The sequence below is a fragment of the Coregonus lavaretus genome (assembly GCF_964263955.1).
Source record: "Coregonus lavaretus genome assembly, chromosome: 5".
Classification (NCBI taxonomy): Eukaryota; Metazoa; Chordata; class Actinopteri; order Salmoniformes; family Salmonidae; genus Coregonus; species Coregonus lavaretus.
In genome coordinates, this window is record NC_139992.1 from 17,932,608 (window position 1) to 17,957,446 (window position 24,839).

Below are 24,839 nucleotides of genomic sequence, written 5' to 3' on the forward strand. Positions count from 1 at the left end.
AGTCAAGGTATTGGAGTGGCCATCACAAAGCCCTGACCTCAATCCTATAGAATATTTGTGGGCAGAACTGAAAAAGCGTGTGCGAGCAAGGAGGCCTACAAACCTGATTCAGTTACACCAGCTCTGTCAGGACGAATGGGCCAAAATTCACCCAACTTATTGTGGGAAGCTTGTGGAAGGCTACCCAAAACGTTTGACCCAAGTTTTAATTTAACAATTTAAAGGTAATTCTACCAAATACTAATTGAGTGTATGTAAACGTCTGACCCACTGGGAATGTGATGAAAGAAATAAAACCTGAAATAAATCATTTTCTCTACTATTATTCTGACATTTCACATTCTTAAAATAAAGTGGTGATCCTAACTAACCTAAGACAGGGAATTTTTACTAGGATTAAATGCCAGGAATTGTGAAAAACTGAGTTTAAATGTAGTTGGCTAAGGTGTATGTAAACTTCTGACTTCAACTGTAGTTAGTAGCAGTAACTGCATTACATTCAATCTTTAAATGATGGATTCCTTAAGCCAGTATAAAAGAGAATTAAAGCATACAGTATCTGGTAATGCATGGATTTGTGGTGGATTTGACACTAAACTATGAATTTTATCACCGGTGCCCCCATTTTAGAAACAGTCAGACGGTAGTATTTGTGGTGTTTATGTGTACTTATTCTCTAAAGCAGTCTTATTAGAGGGCAATGTGAATACACTTTGTCACAATGGCATGCGAGAGTATGTTTTATATCAGTTATCAGAGAGAAAATTATTACATAATACATTTGAAACTCGACAGAAAATGCCTTTGCTGACCGACCTTGATAGATAATCAACACGTCTCTGTATTATGTATTATCTTTCAATCTTGTCTCTGTTATTGGGTTTGAAAACATGGTTAATAGGCCTTTACAGTGTACTGCTAACCTTGATAGAAAAGCAACACATAGGGGCCTACAGTGGGGAAAAAAAGTATTTAGTCAGACATCAATTGTGCAAGTTCTCCCACTTAAAAAGATGAGAGAGGCCTGTAATTTTCATCATAGGTACACGTCAACTATGACAGACAAAATGAGAAAAAAAATTCCAGAAAATCACATTGTAGGATTTTTTATGAATGTATTTGCAAATTATGGTGGAAAATAAGTATTTGGTCAATAACAAAAGTTTCTCAATACTTTGTTATATACCCTTTGTTGGCAATGACACAGGTCAAACGTTTTCTGTAAGTCTTCACAAGGTTTTCACACACTGTTGCTGGTATTTTGGCCCATTCCTCCATGCAGATCTCCTCTAGAGCAGTGATGTTTTGGGGCTGTCGCTGGGCAACACGGACTTTTAACTCCCTCCAAAGATTTTCTATGGGGTTGAGATCTGGAGACTAGCTAGGCCACTCCAGGACCTTGAAATGCTTCTTACGAAGCCACTCCTTCGTTGCCCGGGCGGTGTGTTTGGGATCATTGTCATGCTGAAAGACCCACCACGTTTCATCTTCAATGCCCTTGCTGATGGAAGGAGGTTTTCACTCAAAATCTCACGATACATGGCCCCATTCATTCTTTCCTTTACACGGATCAGTCGTCCTGGTCCCTTTGCAGAAAAACAGCCCCAAAGCATGATGTTTCCACCCCCATGCTTCACAGTAGGTATGGTGTTCTTTGGATGCAACTCAGCATTCTTTGTCCTCCAAACACGACAAGTTGAGTTTTTACCAAAAAGTTCTATTTTGGTTTCATCTGACCATATGACATTCTCCCAATCCTCTTCTGGATCATCCAAATGCACTCTAGCAAACTTCAGACGGGCCTGGACATGTACTGGCTTAAGCAGGGGGACACGTCTGGCACTGCAGGATTTGAGTCCTTGGCAGCGTAGTGTGTTACTGATGGTAGGCTTTGTTACTTTGGTCTCAGCTCTCTGCAGGTCATTCACTAGGTCCCCCCGTGTGGTTCTGGGATTTTTGCTCACCGTTCTTGTGATCATTTTGACCCCACAGGGTGAGATCTTGCGTGGAGCCCCAGATCGAGGGAGATTATCAGTGGTCTTGTATGTCTTCCATTTCCTAATAATTGCTCCCACAGTTGATTTCTTCAAACCAAGCTGCTTACCTATTGCATATTCAGTCTTCCCAGCCTGGTGCAGGTCTACAATTTTGTTTCTGGTGTCCTTTGACAGCTCTTTGGTCTTGGCCATAGTGGAGTTTGGAGTGTGACTGTTTGAGGTTGTGGACAGGTGTCTTTTATACTGATAACAAGTTCAAACAGGTGCCATTAATACAGGTAACGAGTGGAGGACAGAGGAGCCTCTTAAAGAAGAAGTTACAGGTCTATGAGAGCCAGAAATCTTGCTTGTTTGTAGGTGACCAAATACTTATTTTCCACCATAATTTGCAAATAAATTCATAAAAAATCCTACAATGTGATTTTCTGGATTTCTTTTCTCATTTTGTCTGTCATAGTTGAGGTGTACCTATGATGAAAATTACAGGCCTCTCTCATCTTTTTAAGTGGGAGAACTTGCACAATTGGTGTCTGACTAAATACTTTTTTCCCCACTGTATATCTTGTAAATAATGTTCTACATTGTTGTTCTGAAAGCTTGATTAAACTATGTAGTGTTAGCCTTGTAGCCTTGTTGTCTCTTGTAATACATTTTAAACTCTACAAGAAGTGCCTTTGCTGACCTTGATTGATAATCATGACAATATAGCTTGTAAATAATCTTGTTAATCTTGTGTCCTAATATTCTGGTTAATATTCATTACATTTAACTTGTAAATAAAATAGTTTTCGTTTTATTTAAAAAGTTTGGCTTTTGTTTTTCTTTTTTGTTGTTGTTGAGTGTGTATTGATTTCAGGAACATGGATAGTACCAGGTCATTTAAAGCTGTGTTGCTGGATATGTACGACACAGTACCCCTCCAAAACTAACCATATTTGGTTAGTGGAGGCCCTACTGAGCATTTCCCACTCTGCTTTAGCTGAGAGAGTAAAAAAAGTTCTCTCTCTACAAGCCAATAAGTATCCCATATACAGTGTATTACACTGCAGTGAAAGGAGTTGGTTGTGTAAGAAGTAGCTAGCGCTAGTACTCCGTTTTAAACCCATTGCCCAGCACAAGAGACCCATTTAAGTTTTGCAGACTCTATTGAGTAATTCCCCATAACATATATTTGTATTTTATTACGAGTGTATTTAAGTATACATTTTATGTATGAAAAAAATACTGTAAGTCGCTCTGGATAGGAGCGTCTGCTAAATGACTCAAATGTAAATGTAGTATACCCCTCAGTTTTTTTTAAATATAGCCTACACAATAGCTTTCAACATACCAGTATTTGTGTAAACATTCAAAAGAAATGCTGGTATAAATAATACAAATACAAAAATACGTGAAATTATACATTTATTTTTACAAAGATGTTTGCAATTCTGTGAAAAACAGTTGTACTGCACTAGTAGTTAAAAAAAAATAGATACTCCCAAAATGTAGCATGTCTTTGCCGGGGGACTCTTATTTTTTTTATCCTCGATCCTGCTGCTAGGAGAACGGTAATACACTTCATGCGCTAGCTCTGTATCCCAGAAAACATCCACACATGCTCATCCCGGGGCCTTTAGGGGCAATAGCAGCACTACCTGAGCCTGTGCACAAGGCTATGCCCTACATTACGCTACTCTCAAAGTCTTGCTGCTTGAGTCTTTCTGCTTTTTATTTAGAAAAGGAATAAACATTTGACATTACCCGCTGGGGCTTACTATAATAAACGTGTAAATGCGCACAGTTGTAGGCTAAGCTATATTTTCATACTCAGAGGATAAAATCAACATAAACAATCTCTTGAAACTTAATTGTATGCTATAGTGTTGGTCATCCTGTAAATCTACTATTTTAGAAGTTAAATGCAGGGTACAGAACACCACCCACACACAGCGGTCCTCCTCCTCTCCTCTCCTAAACTTCCTGTGGTCAGTTGTCTAGGGAGATTATACACCCCCTCGTTCTCTGGATTAAAAAGTATTCATGAGTAAAGCCACATGAAAATGCACACACTTAGTAACTGTTCCGGTAAGATAGAGTATTTATATCCACAAATGCATCCCTCGTAGACTACCTGCAATAGAGATTAGAGACATTATTCAATGGAACACCACCTACTTAGCATGTTTTAGGATGGAAAATAATATTCAAGACTAAAACCGCATGAAATTGCACTCTTACTAACTGTTCTAGTATGATAGTTGCATGCATCCATCCTCAAATGCATCCCTTTCCTACCTAAAGTACAGAGAGAAACATTCAGTGCGACACCAGAAAATGTACATGACATTGCACACTGCTCCAGTAAAATAGTTAATTAGGTTACATTCATCCACACATCCCTAGTCCTACCTAGCCTACAGTAGAGGCATTCTTCAGTCGGGCACCTCTTAAGCATAGGAGAGGCAGGGAATGTAAATCTGTTCTGTGTATGGCCTAGGGGCAATCATCACACTAATTGTGTGCTTGATGCATAGTTTCATTATCAGTGTATAGGCTGCCTGCTTCCTGGCTGCTTGCTTCCTGGCTGCCTGCTACATGCTTCCTGGCTACCTTCTACCTGGCTACCTAGCTGCCTTCTACCTGGCTGCCTGCTACCTGGCACCTGGTTGCCTGCTACCTGGCTGCCTGCTTCCTAGCTACCTGATTCCTGGCTGTTTGCTACCTGGCTGCTACCGCCTGGAGTGGAAGGGTGATCTGTGGAGCTCCACAGAGAAGAGTCCCACAAGTCAAGGGTTCTGTCCCAAATGGCACCCTATTCCCGATGTAGTGCATTACTTTTGATCAGAGCAGCCCTATGGGCCCTGGTCAAAGTTGGTGCCCTATATAGTGAATAGGGTGCCATTTGGGACACAAACAAGGGGGTATGTGTGACTGAAATTCCCCAGATGCAGGAGTTATCAGTCTGATCTTTGGAAGTAGCACTATTATCTCTGTGACTCTCTCTCTAAGTACCCGCCTCTGAAGAAGCTCCTAGGTAGGAGGAAACCATGACCAATTTACAGCTGCTCTCAGATTCACTTTATAGCTACTCTCTGTGCTCTGAGACTGGCAGTAAAGGTTATATATCATATAACTATTGCATATCAGTTATCACATATATCCTTCAGGACACACTGTAAATACATATACTTACATATTCTGAAGGGTTAAGAGACTGTTCTGTTTCTCTGAGTTGAGCAGTCTCATCCCAGTGCAACTGATCATGGAAAAGCTTGGCTCTACCTCAATTAGTATTTCCACCATTCCTCGCCTCCCATCTCCTTGCTCCCTTCTAAACCTTACTGGAGGAGAAGGTCTAAGGTCCCTCCCATCAGACCTTCTTATCCAATGCATTCTGAGGAGGTGGCGAGGAGGATGGATGCAAGGAAATCGAGGAAAGATGAACTGAGAAAGAGCCAAGGACTCCTTCTAGACAACCCATTGAGACTCTACCAGGCACTATATTCCTCCCTTCACTGTTCTCTAAGAATTCTCAACCATTTGTATGACAGTTGAAATGAACCAGTACTCTTCTCTTGGAATCCAATAGTTGAAAAGGAATACATTGGGAAGGAAAAATAAAACTGAGGGAGACTGGTAGTTAAAAATAATGTATTTAACATCGCACCAGAATCAAAACATTGGCTGGACTTCCTTCCTAGCACACAACAAACCAAATGAGTCAAAATATTAACAGAGCTGGTCCTTAAGAGCAGAATATGTAGTCTACAGTGCATTCGGAAAGTATTCAGACCCCTTGACCTTTTCCACATTTTGTTACGTTACAGCCTTATTCTAAAATGGATTAAATTGTTTTTTTCCCACTCATCAATCTACACGCAATACCTCATAATGAGAAAGCAAAAACAGGTTTTTAGAAATGTTTGCAAATTTATAAAAATGAAAAAAATTGAAATATAATACATTTACATAAGTATTCAGACCCTTTACTCAGTACTTTGTTGAAGCACGTTTGGCAGCGTTTACAGCCTCGAGTCTTCTTGGGTATGACGCTACAAGCTTGGCACACCTGTATTTGGGGAGTTTCTCCCATTCTTCTCTGCAGATCCTCTCAAGCTCTGTCAGGTTGGGTGGGGAGCGTCGCTGCACAGCTATTTTCAGGTCTCTCCAGAGATGTTAGATCAGGTTCAAGTCCGGGCTCAAGGACTTTCAGAGACTTGTCCCGAAGCCATTCCTGCGTTGTCTTGGCTGTGTGCTTAGGGTCATTGTCCTGTTGGAAGGTGAATCTTCGCCCCAGTCGAGGGCCTGAGCGCTCTGGAGCAGGTTTTCATCAAGAAGCTCTCTATACTTCGCTCCATTCATTTTCCCTCGATCCTGACTAGTCTCCCAGTCCCTGCCGCTGAAAAACATCCCCACAGCATGATGACGTAACCACCATGCTTCTCCGTAGGGATGGTGACAGATTTCCTCCAGAGGTGACACTTGGCATTCAGGCCAAGGAGTTCTATATATATATATATTTTTATTTTTTTTAAGTTTCAAAGTTTATTCGCCATTTGCACAGGATACAACAGGTGTAAAACAGTACAGTGCAATTCTTACCTTGTGAGCGCTTTCCCAACAATGCAGTGATAGTAATAATAACAGAGATAATAATAGAAAATAAACAAACAATAATACAAAAAACACACAAGTAGTACCATATAGGTTGAAGAAACATGAGAATGTGAGTATATACAGGTCAGTGCCAGTAACTTATTCAATGTCCATTTAACAGTCTTATGGCCAGGGGATAGAAGCTGTTTAGGAGTCTGTTTGTCTGATCCTTGATGCACCGCTATCGCCTGCCGGATGGGAGCATGGAGAACAGTCTGTGTCTCAGGTTTTGACCAAGAAGGAGAGTGATGGAGTGCTGCACCAGACGACCCTGCCTCCACCAAAGAGTTCAATCTTGGTTTCATCAGACCAGAGAATCTTGTTTCTCATGGTCTGAGAGTCCTTTAGGTACCTTTTGGCAAACTCCAAGCGGGTTGTTATGTGCCTTTTACTGAGGAGCGGCTTCCGTCTGGCCACTCTACCATAAAGGCCTGATTGGTGGAGTGCTGCAGAGATGGTTGTCCCATCTCCGCAGAGGAACTCTGGAGCTCTGTCAGTGTGACCATCGGGTTCTTGGTCACCTCCCTGACCAAGGCCCTTCTCCCCCGATTGCTCAGTTTGGCCGGGCGGCCAGCTCAAGGAAGAGTCTTGGTGGTTCCAAACTTCTTCCATTTAAGAATGATGGACGCCACTGTGTTCTTGGGGACCTTCAATGCTGCAGAAATGTTTTGGTACCCTTCCCCAGATCTGTGCCTCGACACAATCCTGTCTTGGAGCTCTACGGACAATTCCTTCGACCTCATGGCTTGGTTTATGCTCTGACATGCACTGTCAACTGTGGGACATTATATAGACAGGTGTCTGCCTTTCCAAATCATGTCCAATCATTTGAATTTACCACAGGTAGACTCCAATCAAGTTGTAGAAACATCAAGGATGATCAATGGAAACAGGATGCACCTGAGCTCAATCTCGAATCTCATAGCAAAGGGTCTGAATACTTATGTAAAAGGTGTTTTTTTATTGTTTATACATTTGCAAAAATTTCTACAAACTTGTTTTCGCTTTGTCATTATGGGGTATTGTGTGTAGATTGATGAGGAAAAACATTTATTTAATCAATTTTAGAATAAGGCTGTAACGTAACAAAATGTGGAAAAAGTCGAGGTGTCTGAACACTTTCCGAATGCACTGTATGCTGATTTTATTATTTATATTGTGCTTCAACTTTTCAGTTGCATCATAAAGCAAAGCTTGAATCCACTCCCCTACTCCCCTCCCCGACTAGGGCAAGATTCTGACAGACATTAGGGGTGTATTCATTACGGAAACCGTTAGTTTACGAACCAAATGGAAGCAAACTGAGCAAAACGAGAATTGCTTTTGGACAAATGCAGGTAGGTCCCGCCTGCTTCATTTGGTTCCATTTCATAAACGTTTTGCAACAGAAGCGGCATAATGAATACACCGCGATTTTCCAGAGTTCCCTGCCTGGTCTCCTGGACTAGACAACATAGTAAACATAACATTGGGACACTCAAGCTAGTCTATGTCACGTTTGGTATGGTTACAGGTTACTTTAAGCAAAAATGGAAGTAGGGTGGTTAGTCGAGGTGGATGGGTAGGTGTATAATAGGAACGTCTAGTAACCCAAAGGTTGCGTGTTCAAATCTCATCACGGATCATTTTAGAAAATGTGCAACTACTTCCTACTTTTTAAGCTATTATGCAACTGTTAGCATGTTAGCTAACCCTTCCCATAACCCCTAACCTAGCTAACATTAGCCACCTAGCTAACATTAGCGACAAATTGGAATTCGTAACAAATCATACGTTTTGGAAAATTCGTAACATATCATCGGAAATGGATGGACATCCACAAATAAATACATACTATACGAAATGTAACATACTGTTTGGAGTGTCCCCGATTTACATTTACTATTTTATGTCCAGGTTGGGGTTCCGTATTCCATCCCAATATTGACCCAGTTTTCATGGATCCCTGTTTATTGCGTTTTGGTATGATTACCCTTGGGGAGAATGTTGAAGGTCAAATAAGGTAGGATCCATCTGGAGATCACAATGTGAAGATATGTAAATTATGTAAGAAGCATGTATTCATGCATATTGTATGCATATTGTATGCATGTTGTATGTACTGTAACTATGTGTGATAATGACAGGTTATTGAATGGATTCTTAGAGTGTTGTTCAACATAATGTTGGATTTGCTCAGAACTGATCCTTTGTGGATTGATGTGTGTTAGCAATCACCTGCTGGGTGTCCAAGAATGGCGGCAATACAACAATTTAATGAACTGAAATTGGCCGCCGATGTTCTGTAGTCAGAGGCAATAAGATTAGGGTTAGACGGCACCCGCTGCTTTTAAGTACACTCTGCCATCCGTCGCTTTGGTGTTTCCTCTCTAACCTGGGCAAACTTGTTCAATATACTATATAATATTCAGTAATAAATCAAGTACAATTGAACAGTTGAAGGATATTTTAATATGTTTTGTCTTATTTTTATCATCAACACAAAAATATGTTGCCACTAATACAAAATAGGTTGATGCATCAAATACAAACTCTCACAAGCTTTCTTGACTTTACCAGTCTTACAATAACACCCACAGAAAGAAACAATATAAACACTACTTCTGCAAGCAGATCTCTGTACTGTTATTGTTCCTATACAACCGCTGAACCATTCCTAAGAAAGACATTCCATTGGGCAATATAAAACAACTATTGTAAAGGCTATGCATAAGATGCATACATTGAGAGACTGACAATGACAGAGAATGAGATGGACGAGTTCAAGCTGGCTTATGAACAGCATGCCTATCATAACTACTAACGCTCTGTTTCAAAGTCCACAGTAGCACACAACTTAAAATGAAGTAAAGTACTGGCATGCTAAGTAGTATGCAAGTATGGACATTGGAAAGTAAGCCTACTACTTTTCCCATTGGTCCGGCTATCTCTGTCTGCGCGGGGAGCTATTCCTGCTCCGTTCCTCGTTTCGCCTGGGTTCTCTGTATCTGTCAGACTGATGGCTGTCCTCCCTGTTCTCCTTGTCCACCCCGTTCCTGTTCGAGTCCCTGGAGGAATCCATGTCCTTCTCCTTGCGGCTGCTCCTCTCCCGTGACTTTGACCTCTCCCTATCTCTGTCCCTGCCTCCACTGCTCACTAGTTCCTTCTCCTTCTCAGGGCTGCGGTGTCTGACTCGGTCACGGTCGGCCTGGGGGGCTTGGTGTTTCCCATCGTATTTACCCCCATCGTCCTTTTTGTGCCTACGGGCCTCTGGCTGTCTGTCCCCGTCCTCATAGTCTCTGTCTCTGCCAGGTCTGCCACGAGGCAGATCCTTGTCTTTGTGCCCCCCACGGTCAGCACGGTTGGGTCTCTCGTGCGTGGGTGGCGGCGGCGGAGTGTCTTCTTCTCGACCCCGGTGGTGAGAGGCTTTGTGGCGGTCCTCAGGCCTGGGTCTCCCCCCGCCGCGCTCTGCCTCCTCTTCATCGCTACTGCTGTCGTCACGGCGACGGTTCTCGTGTCTCAGACTCCTATTGGGCCGTTCCTCCAGAGGTGACTTCTGATTGGAGATCTTTTTGGCAGAAGCCTTGTCCTTGGTCTTGGTCTTCTTGTCTTTCTTCTTGTCTTTGTCGCTCTTCTTCATTTTGCTGTGGCCCTTGCTCTTTTTACGCCTCGAATCGGAATCTGTAAAACAGTACATTTGTCTTAGAAACTAAATATATCCAGACTTTGAATCGAAATCTGTTAAACATCAGTAAAGAGTCTAAATACATCTAGAAGCATGCACACAGCATGCCACTTTGCCAGCCCATAGAGAGGCACATTATCTATGCTAAAAAAAGAGGTCACTAAATGACAGTTTTGCCATTCCATACGAGTGGATCTATGTGATGGGTGTATGAGGTGGGCTTAGGCTGTTCCTGTGACCTAAATGGCACCCTATTTCCTATATAGTGCACTACTTTTCACCAGAGCCCTGTAGAGAATAGGGTGCCATTTGGGACGCAGCTGTGTGCAGATGATGACAGACTGTGCTTTTGGCCAGTGCCTAGAGTGCACTACACTGCCATGTTAACATGTCACTCTGCCCTACAGAGAGCAGGCCAGGGGCACCCAACACACCACACTAGTCAAACAGTCACTAGACCGCCAGAGCACAACACTGACTGGGGGGGGGGGGTGTACCACTGCCGGGACTGACGGACTGTCTTTGCATGCATGTTTTGCATAGAGATTTGTATACTTACAGTACCAGTCAAAAGTTTGGATACACCTACTCATTCCAGGGTTTTTCTTTAATTTTACTATTTTCTACATTGTAGAATAATAGTGAAGACATCAAAACTATGAAATAATACATATGGAATCATGTAGTAACCAATAAAGTGTTAAACAAATCAAAATATATTGTATATTTGAGATTCTTCAAAGTAGCCCTTTGCCTTGATGACAGCTTTGCACGCTCTTCCCAAACCATCTCAATTGGGTTGAGGTCGGGTGATTGTGGAGGCCAGGTCATCTGATGCAGCACCACCACTCTCCTTCTTGGTAAAATAGACCTTACACAGCCTGGAAGTGTGTTTTTGGTCATTGTCCTGTTGAAAAACAAATGATACTCCCAATAAGCGCAAACCAGATGGGATGGCGTATCGCTGCAGAATGCTGTGGTAGCCATGCTGGTTAAGTGTGCCTTGAATTCTAAATAAATCACAGACAGTGTCACCAGCAAAGCACCCCCACACCCCCACACCATAACACTTCCTCCTCCATGCTTCACAGTGGGAACCACACATGCAGAGATCATCCGTTCACCTACTCTGCGTCTCACAAAGACACGGCGGTTGGAACCAAAAATCTCAAATTTGGACTCATCGGACCAAAGGACAGATTTCCACCGGTCTAATGTCCATTGCTCGTGTTTCTTGGCCCAAGCAAGTGTCTTCTTCTTATTGGTGTCCTTTAGTAGTGGTTTCTTTGCAGCAATTCGACCATGAAGGCTTGATTCACGCAGTCTCCTCTGAACAGTTGATGTTGAGATGTGTCTGTTACTTGAATTCTGTGAAGCATTTATTTGGGCTGCAATCTGAGGTGCAGTTAACTCTAATGAACTTATCCTCTGCAGCAGAGGTAACTCTGGGTCTTCCTTTCCTGTGGAGGTCCTCATGAGAGCCAGTTTCATCATAGCTTTTGATGGTTTTTGCGACTCCACTTGAATAAATTTTCCGGATTGACTGACCTTCATGTCTTAAAGTAATAATGCTGTCATTTCTCTTTTGTTATTTGAGCTGTTCTTGCCATAATATGGACTTGGTCTTTTACCAAATAGGGCTATCTTCTGTATACCAACCCTACCTTGTTACAACACAACTGATTGGCTCAAACGCATAAAGAAGGAAATCAATTCCTCAAATTAACTTTTAACAAGGCACACCTGTTAATTGAAATTAATTCCAGGTGACTACCTCATGAAGCTGGTTGAGAGAATGCCAAACATGTGCAAAGCTGTCACCAAGGCAAAGGGTGGCTACCATGAAGAATGTCAAATATAAAATATATTTGTTTAACACTTTTTTGTTTACTACATGATTCCATATGTGTTATTTCATAGTTTTGATGTCTTCACTATTATTCTACAATGTAGAAAATAGTAAAAATAAAGAAAAACCCTGGAATGAGTAGGTGTATCCAAAGTTTTGAATGGTACTGTATACACACAGGCTGATTGGTAAATAGCCACATCAACATCACAGCAGAGAAACACCTCTAGGACCTCACACAGGCTTGATGTTCAGGACAATTTAGTGAGAACCAACTGAAGCTCAGAGGTATTGGACATTACTGTGCAGTGCTAATGGACACTTCAGTACTATTGGACTTTTCAGTGCTATTGGACAAACATTTAAGTGCATGGGAAATTTCAGTGCTATGGGATATTTCAATGCACAGAGGTCATTTTGGCGCTATTGATTTGAAAGCAGTAATTGTGTAGAGGACATCTGTTTCACCAGGACAATCGCTGCTCTCTTGTTAAATTGGATATTTAATAAGTTAATACAGACTGGTCCTTGGTTGGCAGTAGTGGCATGTCATCAGCATGGGACTGACACAAAAAGCCATCTTAATGTTCCTGATGCCACGATTAACATGATGTAGCCTAAACACTACTATAAGTTGCTTTGGATAAAAAACAACGCTAAATGGCAAATATTATTACTATATAATGTGACATGTGGGGACAGGCCTTTTCTAGGGAAACAGTGATGTGATTCAAAACATCCAAGTTTCATGTCAATAGAGCTGGCCAATTAAAATAATGAGCATGCTGAGTTAGAGGGCTATGTACAACACTGACATTCCTCAAGGTGAGGCATGCAATGACTCATGACGTGGGCAGACACACACAGAGCAGGCTTGGCCACCCTCACAGCAGGGACAAGGAAAGAAGGGTACAACCATATAAATAGAATGACTAATTCTACGGGCACCACCACCTCCCCGGACACAACACAGGCATTATAATTAGGTTGAGGTGAAGGTGGAGGGCAGACACTTAATAAAATACTCAACTATCAAAGGACGAATTAAAGGACTAGCACTTATAATTCCTCTAAGAAATGATTCAGACTGTGCTGGTTAAAAACGGGCTGGGTTGTAAGTTGATTGCAATGATGTCCTTTCAACTACCTACGTCTAAGTGTTTCAATAAAAAAGCATAGTGAGGGTCCCAGATCTGTTTAAAGTGCTGTTTGTGCTGACAATGACCAAAGTACAAATAACAAACAGATCTGGGACCAGGCTACAGTAAGGGACTGTCAGGGTGGTAAAGCTACTCTGTACCTGAGCTGTTGCTGGATGAGGAGGAGTCAGTGGAAGAGTCAGAGCTGTCACTGTCGCTGCTGTCACTGTCTGAGGAGGACGAGTCAGAGGAGGAAGAGGACGAGTCGGAGTCTGACGACTCCACGTCCTGGTTCTGGGTCATGATTATCTTGGGGGCGTTCTTCAAATGCTCACGGAGTTCATCCCTATGGGAGGGAGGGAGGGAGAGCGGGTAGAGAGAGGGAGAGGGAGAGAGAAGGGGAGAGGGAGCAAGAGAGAGAGAGCGAGACTGAGAAAAAATAAATTATGACACTGGCAGGAGATCACAGGAGGATGGTGACGCAATACCCCAGCATGTTACATTACAATGTGTTCCTGTGTGGCTCAGTAGGTAAAAGCATGGCACTAGCAATGCGAAGGTTGTGGGTTATAAAATATGCAGGGATCACAAACATACATAAAATGTATGCATTCTCATTGTGCTGTTGCTTTGGATGAAAGCATCTGCTAAGTAGCACGTATTATGATTATATTATTAGAATGGAGACACTTACGTCAGTCCACCCAGGCCAATGGAGGTGAAGAAATTTATGGCGAATCTGGTGTTCCTGGGGTTGTCACGAGGAAAAAGACCCTCGAAGAAGGGCTGCAACGTCCTGGAAGATACAAAAAAGACCGGATGAGACACAATCACATGCATCAAAACGTGACAATTAAACGTATTTAAATTCAACTTCATTTATCCCTTCAGGGACAATTGAGAATAGTAGTAAATTTCAACATCTTCAAGTGATATATTAGTTGACAGTGGAGGAGGAAAAGACTACATTGACGTACATATCCTTGAGTCGTTCATTGAGCCTGGGCAGACCCATGTAGGCACACAGCTCCTGGAACAAGATCTTGACGAAGATTCGACTGGACGACGTGGTGGTGTCCTCACTGACTTTAATACATTCCAGCACCTGAGAGAGAAACACACAGACACACAGTGTAACTAGATTAGTAGCTGTTGAAAGGAAATCAAATCACCAACAACGTTGCCTTAATACCCAACGTTAGATGAATCAATCAATAAGATTTAAAGCCATATTGATGCTGTAATACATTCTACAATTTAATTATGGGATGAAAGAGAGAGGATGCATTATGCCACGAGACGATGTGCGTAGTAACGGCAGAGTCAGCACAAGCTTTTAGGTTAGAGATGTTGAGTTGTCTGTGGCCAAAATGGCACCCTATTCCCCATGTAGTGCACTAATTTCAACCAGGGCACATAGGGCATGGTCAAAAGAAGCAAATAGGGTGCCATTTGAGACACAACCCTAGAGAGGTACAGTACGTACACTCCACGGGACAGAGTCAGTGTACAGGAGATGGGCGAACATCCTGGCAACGTTTCTCAGTTTATTGGTCTCTAGGCGATGGATGGTTTCATACTGCTCCATGAAGATGGCCTCAAAACTCTCCATATAGTCCTTCTTCAGCAGACAAAACCTCTGAGAAATTGACAGAGTTCACAATGTTAGTTGAGAGTAGAATAAAGTTGGTCTTAATGCAGTGCTCTTGAATGCGAGACAAATTCCTGTAAAAGGCCAAATTAATTAACTGTACTTTAGAAACTATAGACTTATCAACAAATGTAATTTCAAGGGTGATGAAATTCCAACTTTCCCCATGCAACATAAACAGACTTCAAGTTAATGACAATTGTCTCAGGAATAAAGGAAAATTATTCAATATATATTTTGGTTATATTTAATTCAATAAATAATAAATAAATATATATTATTTGGTCTTCTTACCCCTGCTAGAAGACCAAAGAACTTCTCATAGGTCCTCTGTTGGGCACAGCAGTCTAGAATCATGTTGCACAACTCTTTCTGTTGGGAGAAGGCAGACATAAAAATAGCTTTAATCTCTGGAACATGGACACAGAGGGGATGCTGAGACCTGGCCAAGCCAGGAAGGGCTGCACCTATGGGGGATATAAAAAAGACCCATCTGTTATATCCTCTTGCTGCCAGCTAGCGACCGGTCCGAAATGGGACCCTATTCTCTACATAGTACACTACTTTGACCGGGCCCAGGTCAAAAGTAGTGCGCTACACAGGGTGCCATTTTGGACAAAACCATTCTCTGTCCTCTCATCCTCCAACCAATATCCCAGCCAAGCAGATTATTGATTTCGTAAGACTATATTTTCATTGAGGAGGCCAGCCTTGGGCAACCATGGGCTGTGGTGTGATCAATCTTCAAATTAACATCCTGGACAGGTCATGACCTGGCACCAAATTACACTGGTGGTGAGAGATAGGAGAATCATGTTTATGATATGGAGGGGGGAAAAAAATCGATAGAAATTGGACTATTTGCTCATCATGTAAAATCTGAATGATTCCTTGGAAGACATTTCAATTCATAGAAAAAAACATGTGCAATATGGGGGGGGGGGGGGCATACCGAAGAATGCTCCCCTACCCTGGACGACGCTGGGCCAATTGTGCGCCGCCCCATGGGTCTCCCGGTCTCCCGAGTGGCACAGTGGTCTAAGTGCTAGCTGTGCCACTAGATATCCTGGTTCAAATCCAGGCTCTGTCGTAGCCGGCCGCGACCGGGAGACCCATGGGGCGGCGCACAATTGGCCCAGCGTCGTCCAGGGTAGGGGAGGGAATGGCCGGCAGGGATGTAGCTCAGTTGGTAGAGCAAGGCGTTTGCAACGCCAGGGTTGTGGGTTTGATTCCCACGGGGGGCCAGTATGAAAAAAAAATACAAAAAATAATGTATGCACTCACTAACTGTAAGTCGCTCTGGATAAGAGCGTCTGCTAAATGACTAAAATGTAAATGTAAAATGTTAGAAAAAGTTTTTCCGGGGTGTGATGTAATATGGAGGACCCGGCAAGCCAGCCTATTCCCTATAATGTAAATTCCAACAGATATAACTTCACATGTATAACTACAAATTAAAGCAAATCAGGCAACTTACAAGCAAATACTTTATGAATGTATTGTTACAAATCAACTTGCAAGGTTGCTAGCCAACTAGCCTGCTAATGTTAGCCCTACTAGCATGCTAACGTTAGCCCTACCAGCCTGCTAATGTTACTTTAGCACTGAATGAGTCAGCCAGTTGCTATCAACGCCTATCTTACAACTACATTAAAGTGAATCAATGTTTTGGAAATATATAAAGGCATCTAACCGGTTATCAAAGAATGTTAGCTATATGCAGTTATCTTACCCAGCAAGTTAGCCAGCCAGCTAACACCAGCTATTTAGCCAACTAGCTTTTAGCCTAGCCAACCACCACGGTTTAAATCGGAGACCAGCTAGAATACAGGAGACCAACTGGAGACCAGCTAGAATACAACACAACCCAACTAAAACATAACCGTAGATTAAAAGCAAAGAGAGAGCAGAGACTTACAGATTGACGGCTGGGGCCCAGCCCAGTGAAACACTTTTAAATGAGTGCAGGCTGAGTTAGCTACCAAAGCGAGGGGGAGGCGGGTGCTTCACCGGTGTGGATAGTGGATAGATTACTGATGTCAGTCAGCTAGCGCGCTAGCACTAAGCCAAGGTGGAAAAAGTTACAAAACTCCCATAGCCTACTTCACAGAGAACATGCCGAAAAGTTGACAAAAAAAAAAAGGACAACAGGCGAGGTACTACACAAAGAGAAAGCAGGTATAATTTGATTTTGTTTTGAGCCCACGGCAAGAAAGCACCAGAGCCTGCTGTGCTAAAGGGTTCCCACTAGATAAAATACACAAAATCTGTGAATAGCATGAGGTGTGGCTATCGTAAACCAGCTTGAGCTAGATACCGAGCTAGAATACGAACTCGGTAGCCAGAGTAGAGTAGATCCTTCATGACGCTGAGAAGTAGTGCATTGTGGGGAGTTTAGAAGTAATCCGGAAGTAAGTTAATATGTAATAACCTCGAAACATAACTGTGTTTGTACTTATAGGTAAACAGATCAAGACTACAACTAAGTTACTAAGTATTTGACCACACTGAGATACATGAGGAAAAACTCATGCTTCCTAGCCTTTAACTTATCATGTGGGCTAAAACCTGAATGATTCATGTGCAAACACATTTAAATTCATTGAGAAAGTAAATGTGTGAGAGAAAGTTCTCAGCATGTAGCTTAGCTAGCTGACAGACTGAACACATTTAACATCTCAGCACAGTTATCATAATAATGATGGGTATGACTATGAGGCTAGGAGCTGTATGGTTTGTTACTGAGACACACGTCTGTCTGGTAAGTGTCTCTCTGCCACAGAGGAAGAAGCCCTGGTAGCAGACAGCAGCAGGAGGCTGTGTTATGTTGTTGTGTGATACTGAGATAGGAAAGTGTGATGTTCACACAGTGTGCCTGATTCTCAGCCTGGCCTGGCTACATGATGGGAATGCTATGAAACTCTGCTGTCTGTCCCCCATCTCATCTCAGAACCCTCTCCATCCTGAGGACACTCAGGGTACCTCCCAAATGTCATCTTCTTCACTAGATAGCGCACTACTTTTGACCAGAGCCCTATTGGATCTGGTCAAAAATAATGCTCTCTATAAGGAATAAAGTGCCATTTGGGATGCATCCTCATTCTCAACCACATACACCACATTACCAAAAGTATGTCCCCCCTGCTCATCGAACATCTCATTCCAAAATCATAGGCATTAACATGGAGTCCCCCCTTTGCTCCACTCTTCTGGGAAGGCTTTCCACTAGATGTTGGAACTTGCTGCCATTCAGTCACAAGAGCATTTGTGAGGTCGGGTACTGATGTTGGGCGATTAGGCCTGGCTCGCAGTCGGCGTTCCAATTCATCCCAAAGGTGTTCGATGGGGTTGAGATCAGGGCTCTGTGCAGGCCAGTCAAGTTCTTCCACACCGATCTCGACAAACCATTTCTGTATGGACCTCGCTTTGTGCACGGGGGCATTGTCATGCTGAAACAGGAAAGGGCCTTCCTCAAATGGTTGCCACAAAGTTGGAAGCACAGAATCGTCTAGAATGTCATTGTATGCTGTAGTGTTAAGATTCCCCTTCACTGGAACTAAGGGGCCTAGCCCAGACTGTGAAAAACAGCCCCTGACCATTATTCCTCCTCCACCAAACTTTACAGTTGGCACTATGCAGTCGGGCAGGTAGCGTTCTCCTGGCATCTGCCAAACCCAGATTCGTCCATCAGACTGCCAGATGGTGAAGCGTGATTCATCACTCCAGAGAACGCGTTTCCACTGCTAGGCTTGTGTGCAGCTGCTCGGCCATGTAAACCCATTTCATGATGCTCCCGAAAAACTGTTATTGTGCTGATGTTGCCTCCAGAGGCAGTATGGAACTCGGTAGTGAGTGTTGCAAACGAGGACAGGCGATTTTTTCAAGCTACGCGCTTCAGCACTCGGCGGCCCCGTTCTGTGAGCTTGTGTGGCCTACCACTTCGCGGCTGAGCCGTTGTTGCTCCTAGACGTTTCTACTTCACAATAACAGCACTTACATTTGACCGGGCAGCACTAGCAGGGCAGAAATTTGACGAACTGACTTGTTGGAAAGGTGACATCCTATGACGGTGCCATGTTGAAAGTCACCGAGCTCTTCAGTAAGGCTATTCTACTGCTAGTGTTTGTCTATGGAAATTGCATGGCTGTGTGCTCGATTGTATACACCTGTCAGCAACGGGTGTGGCTGAAATAGCCGAATCCACTAATTTGAAGGGGTGTTCACCTACTTTTGAATATATATCGTTTATCAGCCAGGGTCAGCCAAGTCAATGCATAGAAATGACCAACTGGAACAGTTTCAATCTTCTACTGAAATATCCAATCACAACATCAACACTCTGACTGCGTCTGACATGGCACACTATTCCCTATATAGTGCACTAATGTCAGCTGGTAGACATCATGGAACACAGCAGCAATAACACTACCAGCACTTTAAAACTAGTGGTTCAGGTCAATTCAGGTTCAGGTAAAGTCCAAGGGGATAGATTTGAGACAGAGAGAGATAGGCCGCTGACTGAAGATAATGATTTCCCTTCCTGTTTTAACAGAGAGCCCTTTTAATTTATCTCCTTTAAAAACCAAGGCAGACAGGCAGTGTTCCTGTGTGTTGTGAGAGGAGAATAGGGTTGTGGTCTGCTGTGCTGTGTTTGTGAAGAATCGGGCGACGGTTACTGATTCAGTCATTAGCTTTCCTAATGTGTCTATCCATCACAACTGAGATATTGAGCAGGCCATGAGCTCTAGAGAAGAGCCTATTCCTCAGGATCCTAGCAGGCAGGGAAGGAAATCTCCAGGTCTCAGTTCATATCCTATCCATTTGGCTGTCGGTCCAGGGAAATCTCTAAATGCCTGTGTACTCATAGAATTACATAGCCTATAGAATAGAATATGTGAATTATAGGATCTCTGTGTGTACCCCTGTCCACCTGGCTGTGGGTGCAGAAACCCCCATTGCTGACACTCCCTGAGTCTGTGCATCTAGGTGAGTTTTACTCTGGTATTATTCTGCTACGCTAGACTCTGTAGGAAGTGTTACATGAGGATTACATGCATAGACATAGAACCATACAGAAATACACTATATAGACAAAAGTATGTGGACACCACTTCAAATTAGTGGATTCGGCTATTTCAGCCACAACCGTTGCTGACAGGTGTATAAAATCGAGCACAGCCATGCAATTTCCATAAACAAACATTAGCAGTAGAATGGCCTTACTGAAGAGCTCAGTGACTTTCAACGTGGCACTGTCCTAGGATGCCACCTTTCAAACAAGTCAGTTTGTAAGATTTCTGCCCTGCTAGAGCTGCCCCGGTCAACTGTAAGTGCTGTCTAGGGCTGTTTTTCATGGTTCGGGCAAGGCCCCTTAGTTCCAGTGAAGGGAAATCTTAACACTACAGCATACAATGACATTCTTGACGATTCTGTGCTTCCAACTTCATGGCAACAGTTTGGGGAAGGCCCTTTCCTGTTTCAGCTTGACAATGCCCCAGTGCACAAAGCGAGGTCCATACAGAAATGGTTTGTCGAGATCGGTATCTCTTCCCAGACGAGTGGAGGCTGTTATAGCAGCAAAGGGGGGACCAACTCCATATCAACGCAAATGATTTTGGAATGAGATGTTCGACGAGCAGGTGTCCACATACTTTTGGTCACGTAGCGTAGTTCTCTATGATTACATGCTTTTTCATTACCATGAAAGCAGTCTATGGACAGGGAAAGACAGCAATACCTGCAACTGGGTGGGTATAGTACCCTGGTATGACAATGGCATTACTCTGGGCCGGGCCAGGCCGTAAAGGAAGTGAGGTGTTTACATGGTCCCCAGCATCTTTAGGCTCACACCCCTACACCATTCCTCCGGCAGCACCTGGGGTCTCTGTGGCTGTGTGGGTGCAGTGTAGGGGCCTTCTCAGAACATAATATCATGCCATCTCTCTGTGGTCGTCAGGGCCTATAGTCTCAGGAGGGGGCGGCAGGCTGGGGCTATGCAGGCAGGCTGGGGCTATGCAGGCAGGCTGGGGCTATGCAGGCAGGCTGGGGCTATGCAGGCAGGCTGGGGCTATGCAGGCAGGCTGGGGCTATGCAGGCAGGCTGGGGCTATACAGGCAGGCTGGGGCTATACAGGCAGGCTGGGGCTATACAGGCAGGCTGGGGCTATACAGGCAGGCTGGGGCTATACAGGCAGGCTGGGTGACATTCTCTTCCCTTACAGCATGTACTGTCCTTTTCCATCTGGTGTGTGTGAGAGAGAGGAGCCCAACACTAACCTTCGGCTCAGGGACTAGAAGCTGCAGGCTGAGGAGACCTAGCCTAGGTTGAAGGGCGCAGGGAATTTGATTGACACTGATCTGACAGAACTACTAGCTCGCTACCCATCAGCAGTTGGAATTCCATATGGAATAATAAAAAGCGTTCAATAATAATTCTTTCAGAGCTGTCTCGAATATGGGTCTTGCCTTGCCTTGACTAGCTTGAACACCCAGGGCCACTTCAACACATATGGTGTCATAGACAGTCACGTTACTTAGAGTTAAACCCTGAAAGCAGGCAAAGAAAGGCTGTCCTCTGAATGCTCTTAGCACTGGCTAGATAGCTTCACGGACAGACGCAGCCCTTCCATCTTTCCCCCTCCTCTCCTGTGTTCCTTCCAGAGTCAGGAAATGGCCTGGCAGGTACATCACACCTAGATCAACTGAACTAATATAGGCCCTCACTAGATATAGGCTTCTAGATAGGACACACAAGTGAAGAGTGTCCCAAAAGTAGAGCTGCGACGATAAACCAAAAATGATCGACATTGATCATACACAATCACTTATCGTGGGCATTTCACTGATATCGTTCATAACGATAAAGTAGCCTATACCAGAGAAATGTGACGTTTGAAGTGAAATACATTTGCTAATATGGGTGATTGTTAATGAAATTAATAGTAGTATAAAAAAATAAATGTATTCACTCTGGATAAGAGCGTCTGCTAAATGACTAAAATGTAAATGTAAAAATAGGAACAATCAGATTGGATAGGGTAAATGAAGTACATTCTTTCATATGTCCTGGATTCTAAAGATGAAACAAAACTCCTACAAACTCTTAAATACAACAGCATATCATTTCTAACATCCCGAGACAATCTCCGAGCCTCTGCAGCTGAAAAACTAAACTGACAACATTGGCGTGCCTAGATACTACTATGGGTAGTAGCGAAGCATGCCATACGGGTATGAACCAGTAAAATGCATGTAAAAAAAATGTTTGTAAATCTAATTCTAAACATCTAATATTAAAGATCAATGAAATACTGGCTGAGATTTATCTGTCCTGCTTTATCAATCTTAATTTTTCTAGCAGACCAAACTAGCATGGTGAGTCATGGACAGGCAGGCAGATGTGCTGTGAATAACGAGAGTCCCAGCTGTGGAACCGACTAACTGATTCATTCTTCACTCTCACTCCCCTTACAATGATGTATTCTCTCGCTCACTGCTGACAAGGACAATAATCACGCCTGCCGTCACGTCAGCTCCACAGTCCCAGACTAGTAGACAGACAGTGGTGATAGCGCTGCTAGCCGTCCACACAGCCCATCTCCTTTATCATGTCTGCTTTACAGTTCACACAATCACACCTCATAGAAAGGAATGAATAATAAGGTGTGTGACTGCGTCATATAGGCCAATCCAGCCCCTAGCTGTAGCCTAGGGTGTCAAACTTAGGATATCACACCTTTATAGAAATGAATAATAAACTGTGTGACTGCATCATAATCCTAATATGTTCACATTATCCACCCCTTTACTATATTAGATATACTACACTAGGTTAGAAAAATCTAAACTCCTATTAATGTTTCTGGCCTCAGAGCAAGCCTAATTATCCTAACATAAATCCATTGGGTAAAATAGATACAGTGCCTTCAGAAAGTATTCACACCCCTTGACTTTCCACATTTTGTGTTACAAAGTGGGATTAAAATGGATGTAATTGTCATTTGTTGTCTACACAAAATACTCTAATGTCAAAATGTTAGAAAAATAATGGATTATAAAACACTAATACAGTATATCTTGATTAGATAAGTATTTAACACCTTCAGTCAATTCATGTTAGAATCACCTTTGCCAGCGATTACAGCTTTCTGGGTAAGTCTAAGAGCTTTGCACACCTGGATTGTACATTATTTGCACATTATTCTTTAAAACAATTACTGAAGTTCTCTGTAGTTGGAGTCTTGGTAAGCAACTCTAGTGTATATTCAGCCTTTTGTTTTAGGTAATTGTCCTGCTGAAAGGTGAATTTGTCTCCCAGTGTCTGTTGGAAAGCAGACTGAACCAAGTGTTCCCTCTAGGATTTTGCCTGTGCTTAGCTCTATTCCATTTATTTGCATTAAAAAAAAACTCCTTGTCCTTGCCGATGACAAGCATACCCATAACATGATGCAGTCACCACCATGCTTGAAAATATGAAGTGGTACTCAGTGATGTGTTGTGTTTGGCCCAAACATAACGCTTTGTAATCAGGACAAAAAAGTGTATTTCGTTGTCACATTTTTTTGCAGTATTACTTTAGTGCTTTATTGCAAACAGGATTTATTTAGGCTTGCCATAACAAAATGGTGGAAAACTTGACTCAAGACATTTCAGATTTTCATTTTTAAGTAATTTTAAATAGGGCCACTGACATTATGGGGTATTGTGTGTAGATCAGTGACACAAAATCTACAATTAATCCATTTAAAATGCAGGCTGTAACACAACAAAATGTGGAAAAGGTCAAGGTGTGTGAATACATTCTGAAGGCACTGTAGATAGATGCTGGGTAGGTTAAAGTGTAGTTAAACGGCCAATGGCCCGGGCAGCAATGTAGGCCTATAGGCTAATATCTAGTTATGGGAGGATGCAAAGACAGATGTATCAAAGATGGCTGGGTATAATTTCTTAGCTACACTATTTACTTACATGTCATAGCTTTATTTTCAACCCATTTCTTATGGAATTGCATAAGATACCAAATTGTATTGCAGAGTACAGGTACATGAGAGCGATCACATATTATTTCCACCCACAAACGTGTGTAGTGTTGGCAGGCTACTAGAAGAAACATGACCTATCGTACAGCTATTTAAGGTAACATTCAGTGCCTTCAGAAAGTATTCATACGCCTTGACTTATTGCACTTTGTTGTGTTACAGCCTGAATTCAAAATTGATGAAATATATTTTTTTTTACTACACACAATAATGACAAAATGAAAACATGTTTCAAAAAATGTTAGCAAATGTATTGAAAATGGAATACAGAAATCTCATTTACATAAGTATTCACACTTTTGAGTCAATACTTTGTAGAAGCACCTTTGGCAGCGATTACAGCTTTGATTTGTCTTGGGTATGTCTACCAGCTTTTCTCCCATTTTTCCTTGGAGATTTTCTCAAGCTTTGTTAAGTTAGATGGGGAGCAGCGGTAAACTGCAATCTTCAAGTCTTCCCACAGATTTTTTTATGGGATTCAAGTCTGGGCTTTGGCTGGGCCACTCAAGGACTTTCACATTCTTGTTCTGAAGCCATTCCAGTGTTGCTTTGGCTGTATGCTTGGGGTCATTGTCCTGTTGGAACGTGAATCTACGCTCCCAGTCTAAGGTCATTTGCACTCTGAAGCACGTTCTCATCAAGGATTTGTCTGTAATTGGCTCCATTCATTGTTCCCTCTATCGTTACCAGTCTCCCAGTCCCTGCTGCTGATAAGCATCCCCATAGCATGATGCTGCCACCCCAATGCTTCACGGTAGGGATGGTGTTACAGGTGATGAGCTGTGCTTGGTTTTCTCCAGAAATAGTGTTTTGGCCAAAGAGTTCAATTTTTGTCTCATCAGACCACAGAATATTTTGCCTTAC

The 24,839-nt window shown here is 42.8% G+C and overlaps 1 protein-coding gene across 1 annotated transcript in view; it reads right to left on the reverse strand.

Annotated features, from left to right (window-relative positions):
• Positions 1–9,067: 9,067 nt before the first annotated feature.
• Positions 9,068–24,839, reverse strand: part of LOC311130079 (pre-mRNA-splicing factor CWC22 homolog) — a 50,369-nt gene continuing 34,597 nt past the window's right edge. Inside the window, exons 16-21 of the mRNA XM_084162733.1 lie at positions 15,233–15,310; positions 14,774–14,926; positions 14,265–14,392; positions 13,982–14,083; positions 13,449–13,633; positions 9,068–10,295 (exon numbers count right to left, since the gene is read on the reverse strand). Coding sequence (XP_084018859.1) covers positions 9,559–10,295; positions 13,449–13,633; positions 13,982–14,083; positions 14,265–14,392; positions 14,774–14,926; positions 15,233–15,310 — 1,383 coding nt within the window. The 3' untranslated portion in view covers positions 9,068–9,558. The remainder of the gene's footprint in view (positions 10,296–13,448; positions 13,634–13,981; positions 14,084–14,264; positions 14,393–14,773; positions 14,927–15,232; positions 15,311–24,839) is intronic.